At 42.0% G+C, this 17,773-nt stretch overlaps 1 protein-coding gene and 1 long non-coding RNA gene across 2 annotated transcripts in view; one reads left to right on the top strand and one right to left on the bottom strand.

Annotated features, from left to right (window-relative positions):
• Window positions 1-17,773, bottom strand: part of IQCA1 (IQ motif containing with AAA domain 1) — a 99,551-nt gene that overhangs the window by 56,496 nt on the left and 25,282 nt on the right. Inside the window, exon 6 of the mRNA XM_026048520.1 lies at window positions 16,076-16,281. Within this exon, the coding sequence (XP_025904305.1) occupies window positions 16,076-16,281 (206 nt within the window). The remainder of the gene's footprint in view (window positions 1-16,075; window positions 16,282-17,773) is intronic.
• Window positions 16,463-17,571, top strand: LOC112955359. The gene is made up of 2 exons (XR_003250868.1): window positions 16,463-16,500; window positions 17,524-17,571. It is a non-coding gene; the product is annotated as an uncharacterized LOC112955359 (long non-coding RNA).

The following is a 17,773-nucleotide window of genomic DNA, read 5'->3' as shown; positions in this document are numbered from 1 at the left end:
AAATGGCAGTGAGTCTTCACCTTTTAATCATACACGTGGGAAAACAGTGTTACAAGCTGCTGCTGAGCTTTTGAGGGTTTGAATGAAAATCAAAGGCCATATGAGCATAAATAACGTTGAGGAGATATTGTAAGGTTTATTTTACATCTTCAATGCTTTAGCTTTAAACTTACAAAAATAAAATTAAAAAAACCCTCAATCTAAAGACTTGGCAAAATCCAACACTTAGTGCTTTGCTGAGGATTTTGCAACCCTGCCTCACAAAGACTTGCAAAAATTCAGACTCATACTGAACTGATTGCAAGTCAGTTATACCTAAGCAACTGTAACTGATGTCTTTGGTAAGAATTAGTAATATCCAACCCATGCTAAAAGCTTAGAAAAACCTAGGGAAGATGAGTATTAAATTTAGCAACCATGGCACAGCAATGGAAATAAGATTAAGGTGATGGGGAAAACAAATTCCTGAAAGGATGCGTAGTTTTTTCGCTTGACTTCTGCAAGGAATCTTGTGCAGAATTGCTGATATGATGGTGAGGGTCCCAAGTGAAATAGTGCAAGGGGCTCCCAGTGCCCCCAGGGCAGCTGCATGTCCTTGCCCAGCTGTGGAGGAGAGGGTTTCACAGCAGGGAGCACAGGGCATGTTGTGCTGCAGAGCAGTCTCCAGTCTGCAGTATTTCTGGGATCATGGGCCTTGCCATGCTTATTGGGAATGGCTTAATTAGTGAGGAATTCATCAAATTAACTGGACATAGTGGTAAAACCTGCTTGTCAGAATCAGGCTCTGGTAAGAACCAGAAAGTCATCTTTTTGCCTCTGAAACCTACAGAGCAGCATGTTTTAGCTAATATTAATCACAGATTCTGAGCATACAAACCTAGTCCTGAAAAAATCTTGCACTGTGGTCTAGCCAATTTAACCTGTGCTCATATTAAGGAAGATTTTGATAGCTTTAGGAAAACAGCATGGTGAACTGCATCTGATGGATGTACCTATAGGAAATGACACCCAACATTACCCACCCTGTTTTGTTCCCTAGCTTTACACTGCTTACAGACCCTGACTTATTTTAGACTCATCTGTGACAGAGTTTACTGGAGCCATGAAGCAATTATCTTCCTCAGTGGGCTTGCCCCATGGGGAGAAGGGCTGCTCCCCTTTTTCAGAGTCACTCTGTCCCTGGATTGGTTCTGGGTTTAATGGTGTTGGCAGCTGTCTACATCCTTTTTTGAAGATGCCAGTTGCGACAAGCCCACTGGAACAGGAATGTGTTGAGTAAGTCTACAAGCAGCTAGAGAGCTCCCCTTGTGACCCAGCCCTGTGTCTGAGGAACTTGGTTGCTGCATTAAAGAGCGCACTGAAGCTCAAAACTCATGAAACTCCTCTGCTTTGGGTCTCCTTATACCTTTTCGTTCTCTTTTGGGTGAGGTCAAAACCACACAAGAACATCTCCATGAGATGTTAGGCCAAATTCCCCTTGCGTTTACCAAATTCCTCGCCTTTGGTCAGCTTAACCTGCCTTCACACAATGTCCAACCCCATCTCAGATTGGCAGGGTTTCTGTGCTTAGTATTAAACTTAAGAAAGAGATTGAAGCAATTATGACTGGCTTTAAACACGACTACTTTGACTGGAAGTTTGCAAGAGCAGCTTTCATGCAGAGCCTGCCAGAGGGAGTCAACAGTGTTTTATTAACACAATATGAATTCTGTACAGGGAAAAACAAAGCATGCAATTTTGAAGCAAGGTCAGCCAAAAGAAATAACTTGCCCTCCAACATCACCAGGTCTCTTGGGAGTTGGAGTGAAATGGAGTATATAGCGTATTTTGTCATGTTGGATTTGTTTATGAGAATTTGAGTGAGCATTTTTCTTTCTAGAAGTCAAGGTGTTCATGAAACAAAATCTTTCTTTTGGAAGAGGAAGAAGGCTGGAAACTGGGTCCAGCTGCTTTAAGTTGCTTCACCCTAGTCCAAAACTGTCCTGAATTTCTCCTTGGAAGGCATTGCTGTGGTGACAGTAACCTTGGATGAGTGATGCACGTCTGGGAAAGCACCAGTTGCACGTGAGCTCTTTCTCAGGACTAGCCCTTTGCCTCTCTCAGGACTTTGTCCTTTTCCTTGTTCTCAAATGGCTTTGCATACACTGTATTTTTTTCTGCCACTGTCTGACTGTGAAAAGTACCTGAAGGATTTCAAAGGTGCCAATCGCATTAGCTGATAAAACTATCTGCACTGACTGCTCCCTCTGAACCTACTGCCGTATGCTGGATGGTAGCTGCGAGCACACACAATAAATTCAGCACACTTGGGGAATGTCAAGTGCGTGGCACGTGTTGCACAGCATGTGCACTCCTTGTTTCTAACTGGGATGTTGGGGACTGACTGTCCTGTGAGAACAAATAGAGCAGCTTTGTGCTTTAATCTCCCCTTATCAAAATACAGGAATAAATATAGCACAATAAGTGATATGGAGTCTAGGGTGTCAGTTCTTAATCTTATTTGTGATGACATCCAAAAGAATGTAACTTTATCTGGTTTGTAACTGTTTGCATCACTTTACAGTGTAGAAGAATAGAAGTAAATCTGAGTTGAAGTCACATGTTAGATGTTTGAGTTGAAAAGCTGGCATAAACTTAACATCCATCCTGCGTTGCCTCCCTGGATGGAGTGTGTCCCCTTCAGCCCCTGTATTATGGCTGTCCTGCTCCTGGTGCCTGTGCCTCCGACCCGCTGCGTGCTCACAGGTCAACTTTTGATGTTTGTAAAGGACAATGCGTCATGAATAGCTGTCACGTCAGGTTACTGCTTGGTAGAGCAGCTTGCTACTTCGTTTGGAGACCAATACTGTGGCGTTGGGCTAATGGCCCCCTCTGGAGATAGGATGGCGCCTTCCTTAGGAGCCTTTGTGGAAGAAAAGCTTCTGTGGGGAATGAAGAGCTGAAAATGGCACGTGCTATATTCTTGAGTTTTAAATAAGGCAGCCAAATGTGATGCTCTGTATTTTACTGCTGCTAATGTTCTCATCTCCTTTGAAGACCCGGTTCTCTGTGGTTTCTGTGAGTATTTAAATGAGCTATTTAATCATAAATCTAAGGCAATTTCATGCATATGAAAGCAGTCACAGTGCTTGATTTTTCAGTGTTCTCTCCAGTTGACTTGTGCAGCCCTATTTGAATAAATCACTAGCAGGTATACACAGGGTTTAAAAACGGGAAAGACCCGAGCCTGCTACTCAAGAGTTTTGCAGAGAATCTGCATAAAAAGTTAAATGTTTTAAGACAGCTGGTCAGTGCTAATAGTCAAATACCGAGCTCAGCTGCAGCACACAGCATTTAGATTTTCTGTTTTGTTTTTGACAATTTTTAGGATGAAAATAGACAAAACATTCCAGATGAACTCAATTAGAAGCCAGTCTCAGGCAGATACTAAGAACATCCATTTATCAACAGTGTTAATTGGAGGAAAGTCATCTTTGCAGGCCAAAAACCACATTGCAATGCCTTGATGTGCCAAGTTCATAGGCCCTTGCCTTACTGCTTTGTGAAAAGAGAAATGACATGCTGTATTTTTGTACCTGTTTGGTGCATCTCTCTGGTATATAATGCATCATGTTGTCTATTTAGCTGATAATGCAGATGATTTTAAAGGACAATAGAGAAACTGATGCCTCTTGCAAGACTGAGATATTGCCTCTCTGAACTGCACTGATGACTGAATACTGTGCTGCTCACATTGGAATGGAGTCAAATTTAGTCACTGCTAAGCCTGAACTGGAGCTTTTTGCATTGATATTTGTTTACATTATGGTTCAATAATGTCTTTGAAACTTCTGTGTACACTGGGCAGCTGCTGCAGAGAGCTACTGGCAGCGTGGAAGAAGAGGATGATCCCTGGCTGGAGGCCTAGGTGCATCTGTAGGGATGTCCTTTGGGAATCTGAAACTGGATTTGCTGTCTGTTCTGGGGTAGCAGCAGAGTGCCCAAGCATCAGCAATTTCCTCTGCCCAAATGGGTGTAATGGGTAAGTTAGCAAGGGCAGTACAGCCTGAGAAGGAAGGTTGAGCCTTGAAGGCCAGGTTTACTGATTTACCAAGTTGGTGGGTGGTTTTGTTTTAATACTGGAGTCCTATATGTATTTTTTTACAGGCCTATGCAGTGGATCAGGCCTCTGGAATGCCTTTGTTATATGAAAACAGAGTTACCCTGGGAGAAAAGTTTAACGACTAGGCTTGGAAAGGAAAGAAACACAGGCACGCATGTGGGAGAGCGTCCCGTGAGCCTCTCCCATCTTCAGCCTGCTAGTTTCCAGGCCTCCCTCAACTGCAAACCTTGCAATACACGAAGACTAAACCCGTGCATGATGTGTGATTTCCCAAAGGGGGTGAAGCGATATTCTGGGCACAGGTTTACCCCCTCGGAAGCAGCCACCGGAGCCGAGCCAGTGATGGGAAGCACATGTATGCAATAAGAAAGATGGCAGAGCTCCGGCTCTGGAATTTGCTCTCTTGGAGCAATTGTATTTTGCCTTGGAATATTTAAGGATTCCTGCAGCTATGCATGCTGCAGGCTGTATCTTACAGTCCAACTTTAAACTGATACCTTCAAAATTAATTGCTGGATTAGATACTTTGCAGAAAAAAATCCACAGGACTGAGCCAGTCCCCACATGGGATGCAGAACAGAAAAAAGGGTGAGTTTCCTCTCCAAGCCACTGAAGGATTCTTCCCATGAACGGAAGAGAGGGACTATTTGAACATGTTTTACTTGGGGTGATGCAGTTTCTTGATGTCACATAAACATGTTGGTAAGTCCTGACACCGCCCTTCTGTGTTGATTTGCTCTTTGTCCAAGTGAAACAATCTCTTCTGTTTTGGTGTCTTGCTAAATGGGGCTATGTTGATCCCAGATTTTGCAGAACAGAGCCTAGCAAAATCTGGCAACCCTGTTATATATGTTGTTAAATCTCTCAGCCCAGGATGGTGATTCTTAGTAGTGCAATTGCCCAAGCCTGAAGGATGCTTGACATGGCAGACAAAACATAGCTAGTTTGTGAATGCTAATAGCTGGGAGTGTTTAAAGCAAATTACTACAAATAATTAGATTTTCTGTTGTATCTTCACAGGACTGAAATGCTGCATGACTTAAAAGCCACGGACTCTGATCTGGATAATAAAAACAACCTGCTCGATGGAGTCTGACTAATCTCCCCCACACTGAAATTCTCAGTAAAACTGAAACACATTGATTCTGGAAGGAAGGGATGAGACTCAGGTTTCAGGCAAGTCTTGTTCCACCCACAGAAATACTATCTTTGATCTCTTCCAGCGCCGAGATTCAATCTCGGTATAGGATTTAGATGGGCTAATGTTAACGTTAACTTTGGTAGTGGGCAGAGTTTACCTAAAGGCTTGCCAGAGCACTCATTGCACTGTTGATACAGCAAATGGGGTATTTTGGGTGCTGTCAAGGAAAATCAGGTGCTCAAAGGAAGGGGGGTCTTGCTGCATGTGCCCTGATGTGCTCTCCAACCCTGGGAGTGCAGTTGGAGGGAGCGTGGCTCTCACCTGCAGCTCCATCAGCTAGAGGCTCCTGGTACAACCTGCTTCTGCCTCCTGTCTTCTTCCCCTTTCACCTCTCCATCATTTACCATGCTTTGGTCTTTTTAAATACCTCTGGGTTTTTTATTAACCACCTAAGTACCTGCTCACTTGGACTGAAGCTGCACTCTTGATCTTAGCGGGGTCTTATGGCAGTTGTTTGAGTCTAAATGTGGATTTTGATATTTGATTTAAAAGTGATGAGGTGGAAGGGAGGGGGATTAGGAATGAGACCCAAGTGGGAGCTTTCTCAGCAACGGGGTAGATGTTGCACTGATTTCCAGGGGAACCTTAGATTTTTCTGACCAGATGATGCAGGTCTCAAGTGTGGAATTTGCCTTGAAATTGAGCACTTGGTAACTTGTCAACAACTTGTTAAACAAACATGCTGGGGTCCTGCAGCCCCAAGGGCTTGCTCAGCCAGGCTTCCCGTTGGCACTGCTGCCACGCTGCCCAGGATGTCGGTTTCCAGAAACCAGCTGTCAGTGCAGACAGTGCAACAACTGTATTTCAAAACTATATATAACCCTCTTCTCCTGCAAGAAAGAATAACAGGCTGTCATTCACAGCTACATTCCCAACCAGAGCTTGCACACCTTTATCCTCTCCATAGTCAAAGCTGATCTCCAGGCTATAGACAATCAAGTCTTTTTCTTTTTTTAATATATTTTTACCCACGTTTGCTCGCTGGGTTATGCATTTGGGAACTACTCTTTTGTCTTTGCATTGGACCTTTGACATTTTCTATCGGTCTTTGGTCCTAACTGTCCCTATTTTTCAAATTGGTGGCTTATGTTTCATCAGATATATGTTTCTTTCAACCCTTCTTCTCTGCCTCTGCTTCTGTGCCTGTTTCTGCTAGCCCTTTGCTCTGATTCTTGCATCAGTCCGTGTCATATTTTTTTCACCCACTTGTCTTTCTTCTTCACTTTCTACAGAGCCAAGTGTGAACATTTCTTTATTACTGCCTCTGCTTGCTTCTCCAAAGAGATGATTCTGTGGAGCAAGGGCTGTAGTTTGGAAACCACTGTTCAGTGCTCACTTTCATTCTTGCTACTTGCAAGCTGCTTTAGTCTTTCTGTTCCCAGAACACTCTTAAATAGCTCTTCTCTGTCAGCCACTGGCTCCTCAGTGCCTCTCTGCCCTGCCACCCAGGTGCCAGTGGGACTCCTGATTCTTTTTTCTCTGCCTGGTCCTTGTTCCTGTATCCCAGCATACTCTCATTCCTCCTTTTTCACTCTGCTATTGGAAAGGGAGAAGAGGGAAAATTGATTCTTCCATCTGCTCCTACATTAACTTGTTGGAGAAGATACCTCTTACTATCACAGTGAGGTGAAAAAACTTGCTGGGCTTGGTCCCTCTTTCCATTTGAGTCGTCTTTTCCTTCTTTCTCATTTATTAGGACTCCATTGGGATGGTTAAAACCAATTCTGAGCCCCAAAAGGCCCCAAGAATAGATCAGATGTTAGAGCAGAGTCCTCTGGGCCAAGCATAGTGGGTGTTGATTTGGATTGCTGCACAGAAATGAAGTCTGAGGTGAAATTCAGTGGTGTTGAACATCCCATTTTTCTGTTCTTGGTTTTAGAAGTGGTTTTAGAAATCCTATCTGCTGCCTTGGATCTCTGCTTGAGAAACAGATTTTAAAAAATGCAATGTAGCATTGTTGACCTGATGTATTCACTGAACAGGCTGTAGAGTGTTTCCCAGGAAAAGTCTAGTTTGGCCTCTGAAACATGCAGAGCTGTGTTGTATGAAGCTGCTGGCGAGTGTGAGACCCTGAATCTTACTGGTGTTGGGCTCTGCGTAAGTATCTATGACAACAAATAAATCTAATGTTTGGGATGTGTCCTTGAAAACATCAGTGGGAGATTTTTCTTGTGCTATGTTAGTAACGTCTAGCATTTTAAAGCTTCTAATTCCTAAGTATTACTGTAGATGGGTATGCCTACTTTAGAAAAATAATTAGTTGCATGTTCTTTTTTTCTTGCTTGCAAATGGGGCCAACTCACTGCAGTGCTATTTTCTTTAGCTGTGATACCAGATTTTCTGCCATATAAAGGGGTAAACATTTTTCTGGAGCTTTAATGCTAAGCAGGAGGCTTAGACTTATGAGCAACAGATTCCAGGGTATCTGAGAGTCATTTTGGGCATTTTGCAGAAGGCCGAAGAGAAATGATCCAAAATTTGCTATAATGGTCAATGTTACCACTGGAGTATCTTCTACATATAGAAAAGCAGAAAGCAAATGAAACCAGGAATTCATTGCATGTAACGGTGCTAAAATGGGTATGTCTGTAGTAGCACTAAATGTGACTAGGATGATAGGACAATCCTGTCTTGTGCTAAGACTCTGCTTTAAGGCTTCAATTTTTCCTTGCTGAACAGAAGCAGTAGCATCGAATGCACATGCTGAGTTACCAGTAATTTATATGCATGCATTGCAAGAGGTGTGCAATAGAAATTATGCCTGATAAAAAGACAAATACCGGCAAATGTTTAATTTTTGATTACTCCTGCAAGATGTTGAGCTCTGTAGCACTGATGGCTATACCTTTTTCTGGTGAAATATTTGGAAAACAAGTCCTTGGAGCAGCAGTATGTGCTTCTATCTGTAAGGCACTTGAAATAGCCATGATTTTGATAAACTTGTATGTAAAGAACAGTATCTTACCCCAAGAACCCTTGATAGGAGCCAGTGTGGGGGCTGTATAGAATAAGGACTTACCATGTTAACTAATACCCATTTTCAGTAACAGGAAGTAAAATCCTACTATCAGGCAGAGAAGAGGTTATTCAGTGCAGATCAATAGCTTTGTGACTTAAGATTCCTGCAGGTCTATCTGGAAGTGGGGAGCACAGTTTAGAAAGCTGGTGCATAAAAGCTTAGAAATGCATGTTTGAAACTCCGTACAAACTAGTGCTGGATGTATTCATGCACAATGTTGGCTCATTTGGTGACTAAATCACAGTTCATGAGGATGTCTGTCACGCTGAAAACTTGTGGAAATGATTTGCACCTAAGATCTTTTAATCTTTCTAGCCCTTGATTATTTCAACTTTTGATAGTTCAATTAAAGTGGGGAATTAAGGAACAGCAGCAGAGTCCTTGGCGTATGTTTTTAATCATTATAAACTGAAGTGTAAATTCTAGAAGCCCTGCAAAAGTGGGAAAGCACCATACTTGAGAGTTGGAGATGATTTAGAAAGCAGAACCATTGATATTATCAATGCTTCTCTGGGGGCCTGACATTAGGGTTCAACTAGCCTTACCGGTTCAGACACACAGCACCAAGATTTATCTGTGTTTCACCAAGTATGAAAAATATATGAATCCAGGGGCTTCCGGCCAATCCCCCCAAAAGCCATCCAGCCGCCTCCGTTAATGTCAGCACACTCGTAAATTCTTAGCGTGCACCGAAGTAGGCAACTTCTGCCACTGCACAGAAGCTTCCAGAGGTGTCCCCTGCCTCCTGTAAATCCGTGGACACCCAATAAAGTAGATTAACTGCAGATGGACTTAATAAGAGTTGTCCCTCCTTTGCAATTACAGGGGTTCACTATTCTAAAGGAGGAGAGTGTGGTTAGAGGTGTCCCCATAAGCAAGAAGGGACTGACTTCTTTTTAATGGCTGTTAAATTGTAACAGTAGATTGTGAAAGATGCAAACATTTTGTAGAAGAGGGAGCTACAGTTCTGGCCTCTTTAACACCCTGTTCCTCAGAATATCTTGCTATTTAATCCTTAGCACATATTCTTCACAGCACTGCCATGCACAAATATTCTTCTTGTTTATGATAACTTATTTTCCCTCAGTTCAAAGAAATGTGGTGGGCTATTTGTCCTGGCTACTCCTCCAGTGAACCAGTGATGCATCTGCATTCCTTTCTCTTGCTCCCTCCAGCCCTGAAGATGCCTGCCAAAATTAGTCAATAGATAACTACTTGGTGGAAGCTTTAAGAATGTGTTAGGAAAGGTCTGAACATTATCCATTAATGTTTACAGCTCCTAATTATGTTAATTAATCACTCTTAAAGGTTGTTTTACCCTGGAGCCAAAAGGCAGGACTTTAGTTCTCGCAGATGCGCTCTAAACTAGACAGCCAGGATACAAATACTGGCGAAGCTGCTTGCAGCAGGGAGCTCCGTGTGGAGACTCTGCCAGAATATTTATGCAGGGTCCTGGGCAGCTTCTGCTGCCAGAGCTATGTGCTGTCATGGTTGGGCTGATCCTTTAGGATTTCAAGACCAGCTTGGATTGCCTGCATGAGGTACAGTTCAACATCTGTGTGCAGGCTGAGCCATCTCCAGTAAGATTGATGCCAAACGTAAGCTGCTCCTACAGCCATGGCCTTTTGGCACTGGGGAGAGGCAGGCAGGGAAGGTTCTGTGCTAGCACTAACTGTTACGAGGTAGTGATTAGTGCCTCTGCAAAAGCAGAAGCTGCTCCTAGCCTCTGTCTGAAGATGGGGATTTAAATTGTTGAAACAGAAAACAGACCCTGTCTCTTCTTGTCCCTTTCTTAAAGTCTGTCTTAGAAAGGACAGGTCCTGTCTCCCCAAATGAAATACGCCAACAATTCTTCATGTCGGTGTAGAGACCGGTAAGAACAGCTCCTTTCTGGAAAAGGTTTTTAGAATTCCACTTGAGGACAATTATTAGCTATTCCTAACATTGCTTTTGTACTAACTGCAGACTCGATGAAAGAGCAATGTGAAATGTTTTATATCAATTTATGTTCAGCAGATGTGTCCACTTACTGATTCAATTACTGGTCTGTACTTTTGCAGGAAGACAAAGTATCTATGGAGAAAAGGACCCTAACCCTCTGTCTCTATCTTGTTTTAGACCTTCCTTTTCACTGTTCAGAGCTTGTCTTTGCTCTTCTGAGCAAAATGAGACAATTTGAAGACATGCAACCGACTAACTGCAAAGGCCTAGAAGAGGCTAAGATATTGCTACCTATTTTGTGGTATTCCCTTAAAAAAAAATATTGTGCTGTGTAGGTTTCAGTGGACAAAGTATACAAGGATGGGAGATTATGCATTTAACTCCAGAGAGCAAGAGGGGATAAAACAATCCATTGTAGATGTAACTCTATTCCTAATTTAGTTCAGCTCTTCCTCATATGGTGGAATTACCAGAAAAGCTCTTTATTCCTGAATGCAGAATAACCTGATTTCCTTCCCTTAGGTGTAGACTGAACTAGAATAAAAGGAAATAATATTTTGGGGCTCACAGCTGCAGATTTTCGAACCTGAGTGGAATGTTGTATACAAGTGACTTGCAAATTCAAGACAATCCTTTAATGATGACCGGGAAAACATGTACTGTCAATGGGAAGTAGGTGAAAGACTGGTTCATCACCTACCTCTGAAGGGCTCCTATGGGCAGCAACTTCTGTCTATGCTGAATATGAAGTACCAGACAGCAGAGAGGTCCTGAACAGTAGGTTCTTACAGGAGAAATGCCTTGCATTGGATTTCCTGGCTAGAGATTGCTCTGTAGGAGAGCTGCTTCCAATGTGCATTTAGAGCACTAAAGCACTGGTTATTAAGGAATTTTACTGTCACTGCTTTACTAATCGCTGCCATATCGTGTAGAGAGGGCACCCCTTACTTTGAAAGCCCTTCTGGCAGGCTGAGGGCATGTAAAATGAGGCAGATGGGATGGAAGAAAGAGCAAAAGTGTGGATGTAACCTCCAGCAATAGCTTCTCCAAATCAGCACTGAGGCAGTATGGGGTGAGGAAGGGGGAGCCAGTGCCTGGCAGTGGTGAGGTGCAGTCTGTCTCTGTCCTGTTGGCAAAGCTTCAGTTGCTGATGGATTGCTTGGCAACTTTCACACGTTAATGTTAAGTTCATGAAGGGCAGTGTGTACAGAGTGTGAAATGCAATGCAGGCAGTGCCTGACACAAATGAATACTTGTCCTATTCCATGCAAGTTTTGGTGCAAAACCTCTTTCTCCATTCATCTTCGTCTTGCCTCTTCATCCCCCATCCCCTGCTACCTAGGGAGTCCCGTGAACAAGCCTCTTGGCAGTAAATTCAGTTCAACAAAACAATCTTGTGAAAAGGGAAAATATAACAGGATCACTTCCTATTTCTTTCTCTTTTCCTCTTCATCAAAGCCTGGGCTGGCTGTCAGGAATGTTCAAAATGAATAAAGCGCAGGAACCCCCTGCTTCAGGAGTCTCATTCACTTACCCTGAAGCTTGGCCCATTCCTTTCCTGACAGTACTCAAGTCAGCAGGCAGAGCAAGAAGATCATTCAAAGCTAATCAGTAAAGTGTAAACCTATTATGAAAGCACATTTACCCCTTGCCTCCTCCTTCCTCCAGAAAAGCAATCCCCAAATCTGTGGGAATAACACACAGTGCACATAAAAGTTGCTATTACTTAGATCCCCTGTTATTAGGTCAGCAGTGCCACTGATGAAATGTTCCCCAGAGCACTGAGCAGAGGCATATAAATCCTCTAAGAGATTCAGAGCATAATTTGTTACAGCTAGAGGGCATAAGATACATTACAGCAAAGCCTGTGTATTATGCTCTCCCCTGTGACTCTGGAGGCTATCTCTAGTAATAAAAAACCTCATCTTGATTTCTGATGCTTTATATTGATTTCTGTACAAAAAAACAAAAGACTTTTTTTTTAAACACAAAGATAGTGTACTATATTGTTCTACATAATGACAGGATCTTTTTTCCTGATGTTCTTTTTTCTTCCCTGCTTAGGGATAAACTCAAGGAAAACTTGTAATTTTGGAGACTACAGTTATGTACTACATAGTGGGTAAATGGTGGAGAAGAGAAGGATGATAGTTCTGGTATATGCAGTGCAAAACCCTGTATGTGAAATTAGAGAATAGTGTCTCTGGTCTGGGACAGTCCTGGAAATGGAAACTAGAATCCCAACTCTATCTTGAAACAGTTAATTGCTCTATTTTAATATAAAACTCATTAATGAAATGGGTAGAATCTGTGTGAGCCATGACTAAAATTGGGAGCAAGTCAGAGCTCTATAATCATAGCAACTCTTAATTTTGAGCACTTGTATACAAGATGTACAAATCACATGGCTAGGTGTGTAGGCACATTGCATGGTGCTTTTTGTTTTATTTCAAACTTTCAGAAAATCTTCTAGTGTGGCGCATGGGGACCAGACAAAAAATTTGGAAAGCTGTATGTAAATAATCTGCTAGCCAAATAGGAGCAGCTTTGCAAAAGTCAACACAGATAACCCTGCTGTCCATCATTGTTTATGAAATAGAGAGCTATATTAAAAACACTCTGCTCTCTGCAGTGGGACTGCTATAAGCAACTGGAACTTTTTCATTTAAACTATTCCTTTGGGTTTAGCTTTATTTTGCCTTTTTAGAACTTTTACCTTCACTAGAAGCTATCTTGGATTCTGAAATGACTGAAGCTATGCCTGTTCCTTTCTTCAGAGAAAGTGATAAATATTTATAGCAGTCCTGCTTCTCACAAGTGGAGAAATTTGATATGTGCTCATTGTTGTTGTAATTTGATAGCAGCTGTGCTGAAAGACAACACCTGCTAATTGTATTTCTGATCACATCCTTTTCCAATTGAAGGATAAAGTGTGGAGGGGAAGCATAAGCTTGGGTTTATTTTTTAGCGCATACAGCAAAATTCATTCAAAAGAATCTTTGTTCCCTTTTAGCTATCTGTTTATTTAACAGACTATGGAAAATGGTAAACTCTGTCAAAAAGCCTAGTTAAAGAATAATTTATAAGCTGCATTTAGATGTTGATCTTGTAGACAGACTTACCGGAGAGCCAAAGTATATCCTGGCAGGTAATAATTAATGTAAATCTTGACACTTCAGATTAGGGCCACTGTTGAGCGCGCCAGGCAGGGAGCAGGACGCGGCTCCTGCTCACATTCCTGAGCGCCTTTGACGTGCTCCCTGCTGAAAGCTTCACTCTGGGACACACGTGCTTCCCACATGTAGGTATCTCCCCATGCCTTTTGCCTATTTTGTATGCGAGTGAACGTGCACGTGGGGAAAGTTCTTTGGGATAGTTAAACAGAGGCCTCCCATGAAGAGTAAGATGGCAGGCAGCTCCCTCAGACTTGTCTCAGTCCCATAAACTGCTGCATGACTCAACCACATTCAGATGAACTAAAGCCCTGGGTGATGTCCAGGCTTTGCTGCAGCTGATGGCAGCTCTCCCACTGATTTCATCGGGGTGGGATTTCATTTATCATGCTGCTAAATCATTGGAATGCCTTTTATCAATAAGAGCTGCTTGGTCTTGGCTGAAAGGTGCCTTACTGACTTTTAGAGAAGATGAGGGACACCTAATTTAGAAAGACAGAGTAACAAGGAATATTATTGTGCACCCTGTTCTGGCTGCAACAAGTCAGGATTAGGAAGTTATGGTCTGTAGTTGCCTGGCACTGTCCCTTTGCTATCAGATGACTAATAGAGCAGTTAAAAGTCTTTAGCTTAAGCTTAACAGCCTATTTATATGCTGGGATGTGGGCCATGCCTGTCTACAGATTTGTAAAGTAATAATCTTTTCTATAGTTGGGTCTGTGGGCACCCCTGGGATCTAAATTTAACCATGTGGTCTCTCTTCTCTTGTATAAGAAGGTTTAGACATTTACACCCTCCCATCCCCTTATGTCTTCAGAGTAGTTGATGCAGAGCAGCTTCCATGAGATGGAGCTTGTTTATAAATGAATAGCAAGGGTTTTGATGAAAGGCCTATTTAGCCATTCCTCTTTGCTGCCCTTGATTGAACGTTGGCTTCAGTGTCCTGCAAATGGCCATTTGGAATGATTGGGATTTCTGGTTTGTGCTTTCTGCTGTTTGTGCCTTAATGGGAAAGGTTTAACTTGGTGCCTCATAACTGTTCTTTTTAAGGAGATTCATGGCTCAGCCTTATCCCCTGGGACCCTGCTTTCTCTTTGCTACAGAAATGTTGCAATTGGTTCACATAATATTTCAGCTAGTTCTCCTCACATGCTACAGACAAGCAAATAAGAGATGAATAGTCTGTGTTAGAGAATTACTATTTGATTAGTAATTTCAAGCAAATGAAATAAAGATCTTTCTGGACCTCATAATGAACTGGGAGTTGTGGGAAGAAACAGGAAACAAGAGCTTAAGAACCCTTAAGAAAAGGGTTAATTTAAGGACTGGGGAAGTGCCCTGTTGTAATAACTTAGGTTTTGCAGATCCACAAATCGTTTTTGAAGGCTTGCTAGATGTGATTTAAAAAAAAAAAAAAGCCTCAACTCTAGGTAAAAGACAAGATTACAAGAAAGAGGATCTATCAATGTACTATTTTTGTGGGTTCTTGTTTTTGTGAATGTTTTTTTCCCCCAAGGAATAATAGCTATTGTATAGCCATGCAAACCTCATAAGAGATAAAGTAGTCAAGGAATAAATGGGAACAAGCATCCTTTTAAGAGCAGGGTTTTATCAGAAGGCTTTTGTGTTTCTCATTGGAAATGGCATCCTCAAGGCAGGTCTAGCATGCTGAAAAACTGGCTGAATGATTAATGGACATGACATAGGTGCACAAGACAAATGTGAACCCTGCAACGTTACCAATCTGTTCAATACATTTAAAAAGAAAGTGATCTTATGCAGAGTAGCTGAAACTTGGCTGGTAAATCCTGGGAGTTCGAGGCCTTGCTTCTTAATTTACTTGAACGTACTAATCCAATGCACGGACTAGATCCTGGAAAAACAGTCCCTATCATGTAAGCAATCTGTATTCTTGGGGATATGGCTTTCCAGTATTAAAGTTGCCAGTTTCTAACTTCAGCTCAACTAAACTTTCTAAGAGAACTACAGGTGTCAGCACTTAGTTAAAGGCAAGAAGGCATGTGCCTAGCTATGGAGACATGAAGTTTCACTGAGATCTGCAGCAGTTCTAAGCAAAGCTAGATTTGAGAGAGTGACTTTAAGGTCTGCCCTCCTCTATGAATATATTTCAGATTCATGCAGACTGCTGGATAACACCAGCCACAGGAACCTGCAATGCAGCAACCACTGAGATGATGTAACTTCTATTAGACGATGTCTAGTAAAAACTTATCATTCTGCCTCACAGAAGACCATGTTATGTATCTTAAAGCTTTATGTATTCAGACAGGGGACAAAAGTGCTCCTAAGCTGTAAGTGTTCTTGTTCCAGTTACAAAGCTAGAACCCAGGGTAATGTGGAGTCTGAGCGTGTCTTCACTTGAATCTATGGGCCTGATTCTGTAAGCAGTCTTTCAAGGAGCACCTCTGGTACCTGCTGGACCACGTAAGGAGTGATGTGCCTTGCCAGATTCTCCAATTAGGAATCCTGCGATGCAGGCATTCTGTCTTGCAGATAGTGCCTGCAACAGTGATTGGGACCACCTCTTAAATGCCTGGAAGCTGCTTTCATACGAGTTGCAAAACAGGCTCTCTGGGGCAAATGGGCTTTTGAAGGGGCAGGTGTTTATCTCCTCTTACCGGCACTCGATGAAACACTGGCGGATTTGATCCTGGAGAGTTTCTTTGATGTCGACCCCCTCTGTTTGTTTCAGCCTGTCTTTGGTGTGTACCAAGGCTTTCCGATAGTCCTCCTCATGTCTCTCCTGGACTTCACCTCGTAGGATATTCACTTCCCTGGCACGCAGCATCGAGGTACTTGTTGTCTGGAAGTTAGGAGGTGGGCACTAAAACGACAAGGGGAGAATTTGGTTCGGAACAGGAATGAATGACAGAAGTACAATACTCAGTGAATCTGAGCTTAAGCCTGATTTTATTTGCAGGAAGCTCGTTAAAAAAAGAGGCACACACAATGGTCCATTGTTAGTGTTTCAGCATTAATTAATAACATCGCAATGTACAAAAACAACATTTCAGCGTGGGATTCTGAGATCTCAATGAGACAGGTGAGAAAACTGCTGTTCAGCAAATGCCAACTTTATCCCTGTCAGAAGGATGCCAGAGATTTTTAATTGAATTTTCAAATGTTTGGACTTCCTATTGGTACTTTTTAATTAGCCAGTATTGTTTTTAATTTGTTCACCTAATTTTTATATGTGCTGTTTAGTCAGTGGTTTCCTGCTATTTTGTTGCAGCTGGTCATATTTCTTTAGGAAATCAACTTCCTTTGTGGAAGAAAATATATAAATATTTATTTATATAAAAAAGAATAAACAACCCCCCCAAACACTAATTAAAAATTATAGCTGCACAAATTTCCCATGATTTGATAATCTTGGCAAGAAGATTCTGCAAGCTGGTTTAAAGTCTTACAATAATGGATTTTCCTTCCTGATTGATTTTACATATGTACATTAAGATAGGTGAAAAAGAAAGTCTTTCTGCTATGTAAATACAGAAGCATGAAAAACATTATCTGCATGGGTGGTCTGAATCTTTGTACTTTCTTGGTTACAATGGCCGACAAAGTTAAGATGTTCCCAGTGTTTTATAAAGTATTTCTAACTTGTAAGTTAACAAACATATTTACAAACTACTTGATCAATTTTGCTCTTACTTTGCAGTTGAGAAGAAATATATTTTCCATTTATGTGAGAAAGGCCCTATTGTACACAGTCAAGTATGCTGAATTTAAGAATCAATTAAAGAGAATGAATGGAAAAGAGAAAAAGTGATAATCTCTTTTTGTAATGCAGTGTATCGTATTGGTCAAATTCTAGTGATCATCTTGCATATAGGTTGCAGCATATGTGAACAAAGCCCAGGACACCCAGAACCTATAGGAATTGCTCCTAAATGAGTACATCTCAGACTAAATTAGAAAGAAACCCTCTTTGCTCTGGTAATGTCTTTTTTCAGTGTGCTTCAAGCGAGAGTTTGAAAGGACCCCTGCAAAGACCAAGAAAAGCTTCTATCAAAAGTTTGGGTAGCTTATGTTTAAAAACTGTTATTTGGTGTTTTTTTCCAAGCTTGGACCAGGTTCCAAAAATGACTAACAAGTGCCAAGCAAATGTGGTTTAAAAACATGCACCGTGGGTTTGCGCCCTATCCAAAGTAAGCGCAGAGGCCACCTTCAGGAAAGGAATTCATGGCCTCACATCTGCACCGTGACTCGCACCATGGAAGAGGAACTGGTCAAGGCCACTGGTGAGAAGCTAATCAGGAGGAAAGGAGGAGAGTGCTCTGCTTTGGAGGTAGCAGCTCTGCAAGCTCTGCTCC

The sequence above is a fragment of the Nothoprocta perdicaria genome, unplaced genomic scaffold, assembly GCF_003342845.1.
Source record: "Nothoprocta perdicaria isolate Ctin4 unplaced genomic scaffold, notPer1 scaffold_11, whole genome shotgun sequence".
Lineage (NCBI taxonomy): Eukaryota > Metazoa > Chordata > Aves > Tinamiformes > Tinamidae > Nothoprocta > Nothoprocta perdicaria.
The sequence above is the reverse complement of the archived record's forward strand: the minus strand, read 5'-3'. Positions and strand labels throughout refer to the sequence as shown.